A 13,030-nucleotide genomic window follows, 5' to 3' on the forward strand; every position below is an offset into this window, starting at 1 on the left:
TGTAACCCCATTTTAATAACACTATCTGATTAAATGAAAAGACGCCTTGCTGATTGCAATTACAATCTGTCAAACTGCATATTTATTTACAGTTTGGTTTCCTAAAACCACAAGATAAAAAAAGGAAACTCTATTCAGCTTGTCAGCAAACTATAATTATTGTGTATCCTTCTGTCAGTTTCTGCATAAAACTTTTGGTTCTAAAATGGATCTAATTATAACTACATCAACATTTTTATAAATGCTTGCTTTCCATTCTTTCCCTGTCCTTCCCTCCATCCCTAGCAGTGAATTCTTTGTCGCAAAATCAGAAGGAAAAAATTCTTCTTAGTAAATAACACTTGTTTCTCTGTTTCATCCTTTCTATCCTAAATTGCTGTTAGAATACAGAAAACTCTATTCAATGTAAATATTATTTATGGCAGTGCACTGTCCTAGCACTGTGCTCAAGCAAAGCTATGGGATTAGGACTCTATTGGGTTTTTTCTGCTTTGGCATTAACGTTTGGATATCAGCTGAAAAACTCTTTCCAAGAATATCATGTAGCTCATTTTCTGCAAAGTCTATTTATTGTAATTTATAACCTTTCACAAGAAACAATTTGCCAGACAAACAAGAAACAAGTCCAAATATCTGACACCAGTGTATGTATCAACCAGTTACAGAAATTACATCTCAAAGAAAGGTCTATTGAATCACCCAACCCATCTCTCAGCCAGTGCAGGATTTTCCCATACGTACATGTTCCAGTGCTTTAACACTACCTGGCTGACTATTCTGATGCCATTAAAAGGGTTTTTTCCCAACCTTCACCCATTGTTTATTTTTATCCCATTACTTGCAGTGACATTCCTTAGGTATCATAAACATCCATTCCTTCAGCCTCACTTTCAAAGTAATGGATGATGATAAATAAATAAAATATTTAAAATGTGCACATAAACAATTTCATAAAATAACACTATAGCTGAACCTTCAAGAAGAGTTATTTTGCTCAGTGTAGTTCATGGGCTAATACAGTCTGGATCATGATTATATGCTAATAAGATTTGCGGAAAGCTGATTATTTTTCTACTGTTTCTTAAATGGTCAAGTCAGCTATGAACCAAAACAGTCTGAGTTAATATACATCTTCTTGATTATTTATTTCCTAGCTGTTCCATCAACATCTATTACCTATGATACATTCTTAAATCAATATATCCAATATAAATAAAAATATAAATATAAATATAAATATAAATATAAATATAAATATAAATATAAATATAAATAGATATAAAAAGCACACCTTAATAATAAATGACAAAATATTGAAAATATTAAATTATCTTCATTAACCTCCACCACCTGCTGGATATTATGTATGGTGATTTTTTAAGAGTGAGAACCTCTATCCAGAGCTTGCATGAGGAGTCTAGATGAATTCTCTGAAAAATAAGTTAGATCTGTCAGAAATGACAAACCTATGGAGTATCCTGCTCTCAGTGAGATGACCTTTTAAAATCCTACCTTCGAGTACATTAAATGAGGGACATTACAGTTCCCTCTGGACCAATTTAGGTGATTTGGTAAGTAACACAACATTATGGCTGCACTGAGCCAGGATCTAAGAGGTCAGGTTACTCATGTGACTTCTTCTGTTGCACAGCTTTCCTATATTGTCTTTAATTATATAATAATCAAAACAATAAAAAATTGTTTTCAAACAGGACATTCGATCATGATTTTTCTCTTCAGTTCTTGTTGCACCTTGTACTGATTTTCCAAATGTTACAAAGAAAAACATTTTAGAATTATGATGGCTTATGAGTGCGGATCATTACTGACAAACAATTTTGTTGACACACCTTCTGATATAATGTGAAATCTAAATTCTCACAATTTATGAAGAAACGAAAGCATCTGTTAAAGAGCTAGTTCTATTTCTTTTGAAACTCTGGGATAGCTAGAGTAGGATCAGATCAACATTAAGCCAGAATATTTCTGAAAATCCCACTGGTGTTTTCAGTCAGCCACAGAGCTCCTAAAATGTACTTCAGAGGCAGAGGCCAAAAATGATGAAATCAGTGCAACAGTGCCAGCCACAATTAAAATTACATAGGCCAGGCCCTGGGCAGAGAACTCCCCTGTTTTGAGTTTTCCTCTCTCTGCATTCACAAAGCTGATGACAAGTGAGAAGAAACACATGTGCTATGGAACTGGCCCGTCAGGGCTTGGGCTGGAGATCTGGGGCAGTGGAGCATCACACTCTGTGGTTAAACAGATACTGCACTTCTCCCCAGAGCTGACTGCATTTCAAGGACAAGCAAAGCAATGCCTGCGTCTTTTTCACATCTCTTAAATAAGGTTGCTGTATCGCTTCCAGGTTGCTTGAGAGCTTAAAAGTCTCAGCTACCCTAATATGCAGTCACTGTAAAAACTTTATACTAGATGTGCAGCGCATGGCAGTTAAGTCCTGCTTTCATTACATGTGAGGACATCTGCTAGTTCTAATATTGAAAGCTGACTCTCACCACACTGCTAACCACCTTAGTGTTACTGAGCATCAAACATGAAATTAGCTCCTGGTAACACTTTCATTATTTCAAGTCCCCCTACGTAGTCATTTTCATCCTCCTCCTTTAAGACCTTTCTTATTCAATTTAGGATTCATTTGTCTTTGAATATGGTGAATTAAATTTTGCTAGCTTTTAAATAAAGTAAGTGGTTTTCTCTCCTACAGTATAGTACTGGACAGATAGGAGGGACTGATATTGTGAACATCTACTTGCACTGTTAGGAGTAAACTACCTTCTCAGCTAATTAGTGACTGCAAAGCACTTCAAGGCACAAGAAAGGTGCTTCAGAAGAGCTGAGTGCTATTGGCATTATTTTTCAAATGCTGTCAGTTGTAAAAAAGATAACTTTCAAAAAGTTATTTTACATTGTATACTTTCTGTCAGGTAACTTAAACCGGAGATAAGGATAACCAGATAAGCACCAAGCCTATTCCACTAAACAGTTTTTATGCTCCCACATAAGAAAAGAGAGCATCATAAAATTAATTAAAATGAGATTCCACACTTGAGTATTAAGGCATGTCTTGGAAACTAAAGCTTATTTACTGAGTTAATCTCTGAAATTCTTTATGTGTGAATGAAAGTAATCTTAAAGTGTATTAGAAGGAAGTTGCATCTCCAAATAAAAAAGCATTGCATTCTCAACTGGGGCCTGATCCTGTAAATACACTACAAGCAGGCCTTTTTTTGGTTAACGGACCAGAATATCTAGTTTAAATTTTTTTTTCAGTTTAGTTCATTTTTGTAAGGATGAAGTTAAGGTACCTATAGCCCAATATTGTTACTGTCTGGAAGCAGAATTTGAAAGATGTGATAGGAAGTTGTTTAATCTTGTTTCATTTTGTTACCCATTAGGTATGTCATGTCACACTTTAGCAACTAGGCTACTTCCTTCATTAACTCAATTAGCAAAAGTACACATTATCAAAGTTACTTTCAGGCACTGTAACCTCCCCTATAACTCAGGAATTTGGTAAAAATATTGTATAATGCAGCCATGTGCAGCACATTAATTAAATCCGTTGAATCTGGTTCAATAATTTGGCCCTAGTTTCAGTCTCTGTTTAGCAACAACATGGATCCACAATCTGGGGAGAAGGGGGATGTTGCAGATGCTACATCCTGTCTGCTACACTGCCATTCCAGCAGAGGGCTTCAGTGATTAACAGTGAGGTACACACATAGGTGTTCATATATATGTGTATAGTGTGTCCAGGTATAGATGGGTATGTGTGCATGTACTCTGAGCACTGCAGTCCAACTCTGGGTCAGGGCAGGCACACAGAGTGCCCATCATGACCTATAACATCTCCTTCCACTTTTTTATGACCCTGCATGTTGGTTGAAAGAGGAATTTTGGATACATCCTGATAATATGTAAGATAAAGTGAAATTTCATTCATTGTGGGGATTTTGTAGCTGAAAGATATGCACAAGCACACCTTAGAGGTGTTCCTCTCTTCATAATGCTTCCTGCTGCCACTCTGTACCTTAAGTCCTTTTTTCTGACTGCATCCATCCATGATATGCACAGAAAATGAATTAAGGAAATTCATTTCCATATCTTTAGTGTACAAATACAGAGGCATCAGCATGTACAATGTGCCAAAAGTGCAGTTCAAGGTGTGTGAGTGAGGCTACAAAGATCCTGGGTCACATGCATGTGCCTGAAGTGCAGCATCACGGGAGCAGCGGAGGTTAAAGATTTTACACACTGCCCACAGGCAATCCCAACGTGGCATTTACATAGAACAGGCTTTGTACAAATGAAGAGGAGGTGGAAGGGGGAACAGAGGGGCAAACATCCATCTAAAATGAATCTATATGTTATTAAAAGGACTAGGGAAGAGTAGACGTCTTTACACTTTTAGCATTTCTGAATTGCCTTGTGAAAGAAGAAGGGATAAAAATAACAAATTAGTTATTTTTCACTTCTGATTTTTTCTTCAAATCTCAAAACACAACCATGTAGAATATTTTTCTTCCATTCCTCATGTAAAAAGTCACTGGTAAACTCAAACAATGATACTTAAAACTCTGTAAAAATCACAAAAACAGATAAAAATCCCCTGAGGTTATTAATTGGACCATTTAAATTCCTTCAACTTGGAAAGTCAAGAATGGGCTTTTCACCTCAAAATGAAGAAAAAAAAATTGCTAAACATCTATGACTCTATATATAAGTTTTAAGGAGAAGAATTCACACTCTAGCAGGTGACACAGCTGAGTTTCCAGCGTGCACGTGGCATCCAGAGTTAAGACAGAACATTCTGTAGTGGGGCTGCTTTTGTCCACACACCTTTCTAGTACTGAACAAAACAGGATGAGATGGTGAATGCAGCTCAAATCCACGAGGGATGTGCAGTCTTCTCAGCTGCTTTTGAGTTTCGAGGAATGCAAATTCATGCATTTAAATGTTGAAACAGGTGGAAATAGAGGCTACTCCACCTGATGCACAAAGCCCTCCCTTTCATCTGCACTGTGGGCTTCTCCTTCCTTTTTGTCTTCATAGAAGCATGTTCACAGTTTTTGAGAAAGACATTTCACTTCTATTCCATTTCCAGGACTTAAGATCACTAAGATTTTTTTTTGCCAAAGTGTGAGTCTTCAGAAACATTTCATTATCATGCTGTTCTCGACAACTACATGCAATGTTAAAAGCAGCAGATTAAAGTCAACAATCTCTGCTGCTGAAGCCCCTGATTTTCTGACATTTTCTGAGAGTTGTGTTTCCTCTATTTGCATACTCTATTATCTGTTTTGTTTGACACTTGCAGCTATGATGCTGCTTATGCATTAATCACTCCTGTGAGTACTTCACATGTGAGGTGTTGTATAATCTACCACCCACAACTGAAGTCTTTCTCTCTGCACCACATTCATCTGGTCATAGCCTGTGTCTATCTGGTTAAAGTCCAAGTAAAAAATTAATACAACTAAACTTATTTTTCTTACTTTTTATATGTAGCAAATAGATTCCTATCAGACAATGGGTAACCACTGTGAAAAAGGTCACCAAATTATTTTCTATAGAAGGGTGTTTTCAAAAATAAGATACATGATACCTTGTTATTTCTTCTCTAAATTATACTGAAGTTGTTTTCTGACTTGAGTTTGTGAAATATGTGAGCCCCATGGATTCTCAAAAACCACACTCAAATAAGCAGGATGCTGTGTTTCCCAACTGACAGTAAATCAACAGCTTCATTTTCAATTTTAAAAATGAGACCTGAAATTATTCTAAAAAGAGTCCAGGTCATTGGTGTACAAATATTTTCCTACAGTAATGTGCAAATATTTACTTGATCTATCTTTGAGGCAAGCCCTTAGTACTTAGAGACTGAGAGCATAACCCATACTGAAGGGTCAGAAAAAAAATGCTCCACAAATACTTTCACAGGAATTCTTGTCCTAGCTGACCTGAAGAAGGTGGGGTCCTTCAGTGACCTGCATCCACAGAGTGCTCTCCTTTACTCTGCTGATGTTCTCTTGGGAGGCAAAAGCTGCAGAGGTGCTGCCAGCTGAGGTGGTGCCAGCAATGTTGCCCCTTCTGTGAATGCACGGACCGATGTTTTCTGCTGAGAAGGCCCCAGGGACAAGGTGAGCCATGCGAAGGTTCTGGTCCTGCTGCTGCAGTGTGAGGTCTGTAAGTCCAGTCCCAGATAGAGGACATCTTTTTTGAGAGGTATCCCACTTGAATTTAACCATGAGGCACAGAGAATCAGCCACCTGCCACAGTACACTATAGCTAAATGGCATATCTCTATCACAGCTAAAAATGCATGCTTTGTTTCACTCTGATTTTATACAGTTGTAATTTCTGACATCAAAAGTTTCTTGTAGCACAGTAAAGAGCCTTGTAGTAGCAGATATGCAATATTCAGGTATTTATGAAACCTTGATAAAATAACATCTTAATCAGCTCCTGTACATATCCTTTCTGTTGTCTGATGACAAAAGAGTAGAGCAGACATCAGAAGAAAGGAAAGATAAAAATTATGTCTCAGAGTCCTTGAATGGAATAAGTAGTCATAATTCTAGTAGAGACAATAAGGTTATGCTGATGGACATGAGCTGATCAGGGTGTTTGACAAAACATACATTAACTATTGTAACCTTTTTCCATGCAAGGCTTATTTCAGTAAAAAAAAAAAAAAAAAAAAAAAAAACAAAACAAAACTGTTCAGAAAACATGGTGTTGTTTTTTTGTCATTTTGTTGTTGTTGTTGTTGTTTTGGTTTTTTTGCTTCTTTTTCTTAGGGAAAAGAAGAATACAAAGTTGCTTAATAAGAAAAAAAAAACAAGCAACTTTAACACAAGATGTTCTATGACCTTAGCTTTATGATTTGGTGGTTCTGATGGCAATAACTCACTGCAATAAAATTTGGGGTAGCAGCAGGTCTGTGTAGCATAACAGTAAATTTTGATGTAAACTGAAAACCAGAGACTGGTAATGAGGCACAAATGGGAAGTATTCACCAGAGACAAAATGAATCTGCTACCACTGGCATGCAATACAAGCTAGAAAAAAGTATCCAAACATGATTCAAATCTCAACACTTAGGTTAGGAGACACAAATCTCTCTCTTTTTTTTTTTTGTTATGAAAGTCATTCATCTTGTTTATCAGAAATAATGAATTTCTCTTTGACTCAGTAGTTTCCACTGACACTTAAAGGTGCAAGAAAAAAGAATCAGCTGTGTAGGTCAGCCTCAAGATGAGTCATGAACACTGAATTTAAACTAACATGTATGAAACCAGTAAAATAAAATCTCTTAAATGCATCCCAGATACAACAAAAGTCTCCTTTATTGCATTTATTAGCAACCGTACTGTGAATAAGGAATACTAACTTCATTCTACCTGAGATTAAAAATGGCAAAAAATAAAAAATAGATGTCTGCTTTCTTCCTTGTTATACAATGCCACATTTTGTTTAAGATATTAATCTCTCATGGGTTGCATAACTAAAAATATAATTCATGAAAAAGTATAATGTAATTACTCAGGCTTTGATGAATTGGGGCATAATGTTAAATAATTATTCATTGCCTTTATTCTTCTGTCTAAGTGTGAAAAAAAAAGCAGCTTTTTATTGCTTTTTTTTTTTATATAAGGACATAGGCCTTTGTGACATGCATTTTATTTTAAACTAATGCTTCTATTATTCCACATTTGAATAATTATAGCTGACATCATCTACTCTTCCGTGACCTAGAAGATCTTTAGCTCTAGCACACTGTTACATATTTTATGCATTACACGAAATAAAACACCTCAAGATTTCAAAAATATTTATTGTAAAAACAACATTGAAATTGTCTGTAATCACATTTTCTGCTCTGCTTTGAAAGCAGCATTATTCAATATGCCAGTGGTCTTTTCCATAAGAGCAACATATTAGAAATTCATGCTGCTCTAATATATCTGAATTCCTTGATGTACTGCACTCCCTATAGACCTAAAGAAACATTTTTGCTTCAGTTTCATATGTCCTGCACATTACCTACTGATGTGGTGGTTGTCAAAACAGTTGTACAGTAGCCTTTGAATTCAAAGTGTACCTTGACTGCATACTAAAAATGACAATAAACCTAAGTATATACATTATGCTGGCTTTTGTTGCCAGCACAAGTAGAGCATTTGGGAAATCAAACCTCTGATTTTATTGTCTTTTAACATATTTTTCACTTTAAACTTAAAACCCAGAAAATTGAAGCATTTCAAGAAATTTAAATCTTCTATTTATTTCTTGTAAATTTTCTGTGGTATGCCATCATGAGCAACATGTTCAAAAAGATCAGCACAAGATTACAAATGAAAGCATTCCAAAAATAGGTTGGGGTTTTTTTCCAACTATGTAAAAACAGCACTGCAGTTTTTAACTCTGGTTTCTTGCAGAAAAACCAACTATCTATAGGATACACTAAAGAAGCTATAATGTCTATAATTTTATTGATACATAGAAAAACCCATTTTATAGAACACATCTAAAACATCCAAATTCTCACACAACATGCAGTTTTTGCAAATGTTAGAAGGGTAATTCTGGTGGTCCTTGAAAATATCCTTTGGGATATTTCAGGAAAACTCACATCAACAGAAAAAGGCTGGCAGATCAAGCCCCAGCTGGGATCTAACCAAACCCACAGAGTCTTCAACTGGTAGGAAACCAGAAAGGGATCCCTATTCCATTATATAGAAGCAAACGTGTTAACAGGACCATAAGTACATTTTCATTAAAAAACACTTCTATCTATATCAAATTGCATTCAATTAAGAAGCAGGAATAGAAGTCATATCCATTTTGAAGGAGGATTTTAAGGGCTCCCATGATGGGGCTGGACTGTGGATTAATACTGCCCTGACTCACATTCTGCACAAATTCTGCAGATTTCTGAAACCCTGATATCCAGACATAATGAGCCCGTAAAGAAATCTGTATGTGACAGCATGATAGAAATTAACGTGCATGTGCATGTGTATATTCTGTATGTCAGCTAAGAGTGCAGAAATACACAAACATAGAAGTAAATATGTGAACTGACAGCAGAATAATGAGAAGGAAAAATTTTAGTGGTTTTGTTGCTTGATTTCTTTTTTTAAAATAGTTGGCACGCAGTATGAAAGTCCAATCAATCAAAAAAACTTCAAAGAAGATTAATTCCAAATTTAAGACACTGTCAATGGCAATGAGAAATTTTCATCTCCCAGCACTGCAAAAATTTTTTTAGAAAGAATTCCCACAGTGTAAGATTCTGTAAGAAGCCAATCCCTAGTATGAATTCACTGAGCTGGTAGTGGGCTCTTATTGTGTGTATTTAAGCACTTCTGCAGAGGAGAATTCTTAGAGAGATTGGGGTAAATCCTGCCATCCTTACTGAAAGGGATTTTATCTGCAGCTTGGAGGGAGTACTGCACAGTATGAAACAGGGACTTCTGATGGGGGGAGATTTGAAGGGGCTTTAGGAAGGGTACATCCTCAATTTTCAATCTGTCCAAAATCACAGAAATCCTCATGTGAAAACACCTGGTAGTTGAGATGGAAGAAAAACACTATACTTAGTGTATTGACTATTTCTAACTGTTTCTGAGCTCACTGATATTGCTTTCTCACATTTGGCTAGCGTTAAGTAATGCTTTGTCTATAAGAACACAAACTGAAAAACTCACTAGTTCTAACACAGATAAAATAGAAGGTATTATTGCTAAAATACCAACACAGGTTAAAAACTAGATAAAAAGAAGGATGTTTAAATAAAATAAAATAATCAAATTCTATTAGAGGCACATTGCAATGCAGCTGAATTTGTCCAACGTAAGTAAAATTTGCTGAAGATGTGAAATTAATTAGGGACAGAGAACAGCCAACAGATTTGCTTCCAAGAATATTTTTTCTAAAAATACCCATTAGTGCCCTGAAAAATGAAGTGAGACACATGTTTTCCAAGTACACTAAACAGTACTTGATATACCAGAAATTATATGGAACCAAGGGTTTAGATAGATTGGAGAAACTTATAAATTATGTTCTATATGAGGCAATATAGGAGTGATTTAGACAAGAACTTGCTAAATGGATCAGAGTTTGATGAGATAGTAAAAAGGAAACTTGGAGATGAGTAATACCACAAGAAAAGAGTCATATTGAAAAAAAAAGTTAAATGTTCTGGATTATAAAGATTCAAAACTAAGTAAAGAATGTTAACTCTACAAAATCCCCTGTTTTTCTTCATCAGTGCAAAGCCAAAAGAACAATGGGGTCATTCTATTAACTGAAGAAGTCACTGAATTCACTGAAGAGTTAAATTACTTCCCTCAAGTTAATTTCTCTCAAGTTATCAAATTCAAATCAGAGGAGCAATACTGCCAAACAGCATTTGAGCTGTATGAAATGGAGGTGTTAACATTGTACCAGTTGCACTGACATGAGCTGTAGCTTCACCCCCTGCACAGACAAGCCAGCTGGAGTTCAAACTATTGCTAGGTAAGAGGTGCTCCTGTGCAAAAAGGGCACGCAAGTTAGGGTAACAGCTGACTTTGCACATGACACTCCAAGGATCATGCTTTATTTATTGAACAAATCCTCAGAAATTATTGTCAAAATTCAGCACATATTTTCTTGACATCTGATTTTTCATCTCTTTTGTTCTTCACTAAGTTCCAATGGCAAAATTGCCCAGCTATATTATTCAACTTTTTTGTGTTTTCCCTCAATGCGATTATTCGCTGCGATGATCTACAGACTCTCAAGGCCCTTTGTTCAGAGCTTGTTGCAAAAGGTTAATGTGAAACATCACAGCTTAAAAGAATGCATAGTTCTGAGCCATAACCATGGCTCAAAAGAGGTCAATTCAATGAAATACAGCCTGTCTTGACTAGAGTGTCAAGCATTTCTCTTACTTTTCCAAGTCCTTTCATAGCTCTGATTCTCAGAACTCCACACAAGATTTCACTCAAGCTCTTTAATGCATGCCATCAGCTTTGCAGACAAGCAAGGAAAATATAGGCTCTTTCTATAGAGCATATTTCTATTTCTCTATATAAATCTGCCTCTCCTCCACTCCTCCCATTATTGAACATAACCCTGGGGTCAGATTCTGACCTCAAATACGAAGTGTGCAACATCCTAGTAAATCAATAACAACTGTGCAACATATAAGAAGCCAATACTTGTGCCCCTATGCTTTTTTGGATATCCTCAGAGGGAATGCAGAGCTCCTCAAAATCAAGGAAGCTTTATTTTAATTAAGTTGCAATGAAGCAATGTGACAAAGCAGATTTTTGTTGTAAACCAAGTCTTTTCCAGCCACCATGGCCCCTGGGTCTGAGCCCCAGAGGGGCTGATGGGAGCTGAACCTGGATCCCTGACTACCCAAACATCCACGTGTTGTGTCAGCTCTCGGGCTCCCAGGACTGATTTGTGTTTTTTAGATAATGTGGTGGGGAGCTAGCAAGCTGGAAAGCCTAAACAGCCTCAGTCAATAAGTGCAGAACTTTGGGTGAGAAGCCCAGACCCTTTATCTCTAGGAACAATAGATTCTTATCTTTGGCTGTTGGGATCTGCAGCTCCTGGGCAGCCCATTTAGCCCACCTGGTGCTTGAAGTACGGTGGGATACACACAATGTCAGGCTCCAACCTCTTTCATGGGATTTTTAACTCTTTGGGTTAAAATTGTGTATCAATGTGAAATAATCTTGTCTGGAGCTTCTATGCAAGAAGTATACTAATGAATTGGAGAGCCCACTTGAAAATGTAACGTGTACAGTAGCTCTGCAGTTGTTGCAAGCAATTTAACATTCGAATAAGTGATTTATAATATCAGGCTTCACAAGATTATGACCATAATGACTATCTGACAGACTTTATAAGCAAGTTGTCCAGTCATTTCAATTGGATTCTGGCTGGCTAAGGACTGGGAACTGTAAAAAGGCTGTAAGATTTGGCCTAGAATCAGAAATAACATTTGCTGTTTTCCAAACGTGCGGTAAACAAGAAAGGAGATATTAAATTTTTGTACATCTCTCAGCACATGCAAATGAGAATGGAAAGAGCCTCATCAGACAAATACAGAACAACAGCCATCTGGATCTAAACCCTGCTCCAGCAGAAGTCAGAGCCTTGAGCCTCTTTCTGTCATTATTTACATCCCTGTAAAGGATAACCTTCTGCCCAAGGTGGTGGAAGGTATCACTCTGGCTTTGAGGAACTCGGCTGAAAATTCCCCTTCACCTCTGCCAGGCAGAGGATTTGACACAGGGAATGCAATGTAACACCCAGAGTCAGGCCAGGACACTCCAAAATTTAAGATTTGAGTGGGGCAGGTCTTGGCCCCCTTGAAGGATTTCAAACAGATCTGTATTTCCATGATTTTTCACTTGAAACAGAACAGAAGGGAAAGAAGAAAAGTGCTTACCACAGAGAGGGAATTGGAAAGCAGTGTCCCGTCTTGGCCAAGCATGTTGGAAACTGTAATTTCAGGTAGATCCATGTTTTGAGGGTGGAAGGGAAGGAGGCCATTGTGGTTCATGGGATGACACAGAGAGTGGTACCCAGACTCTATCTCATTCAAGTGCACCAGGGAGTGGTCAGGCAATGATGGAGGAGTTATAGGAGGTATGTTAAAATCTTCACTTTCGAGACTTGGGCCAGGAAAAGACTGGAAAAAAAGAAACAAACCAACAAATAGCGATTGCTATGAATATCATATGAGCACTGATCAATAATAAAATAAAAAAAAGGAGCCAAACTCACATACTTCTAAACACAATCTACAATTTAATAAAGAATATTTTCAAGACCCATATATTATACAAGTGAAGTCTCACCATTATGTATGGAGGAAAAAATGCCTCTAAGGCATAAGAATCTATGATACTTTTCCCTTAAAAATATTTTTTAAAAGAAGGTGAACTCAAATAGATTTCAAGGGTCCTATTAAAATTTTCTGAGAGTGTTCATCTAGCTG

The 13,030-nt window shown here is 36.8% G+C and overlaps 1 protein-coding gene across 3 annotated transcripts in view; it reads right to left on the reverse strand.

The window, feature by feature from the left end:
* Positions 1-13,030, reverse strand: part of TOX (thymocyte selection associated high mobility group box) — a 217,082-nt gene that overhangs the window by 74,469 nt on the left and 129,583 nt on the right. For all 3 annotated transcript variants that reach the window (XM_063169176.1, XM_063169184.1, XM_063169168.1), the window contains exon 3: positions 12,479-12,721. In XM_063169176.1, coding sequence (XP_063025246.1) covers positions 12,479-12,721 — 243 coding nt within the window. The remainder of the gene's footprint in view (positions 1-12,478; positions 12,722-13,030) is intronic.

The sequence above is a fragment of the Melospiza melodia genome, chromosome 1, assembly GCF_035770615.1.
Source record: "Melospiza melodia melodia isolate bMelMel2 chromosome 1, bMelMel2.pri, whole genome shotgun sequence".
Taxonomy (NCBI): domain Eukaryota; kingdom Metazoa; phylum Chordata; class Aves; order Passeriformes; family Passerellidae; genus Melospiza; species Melospiza melodia.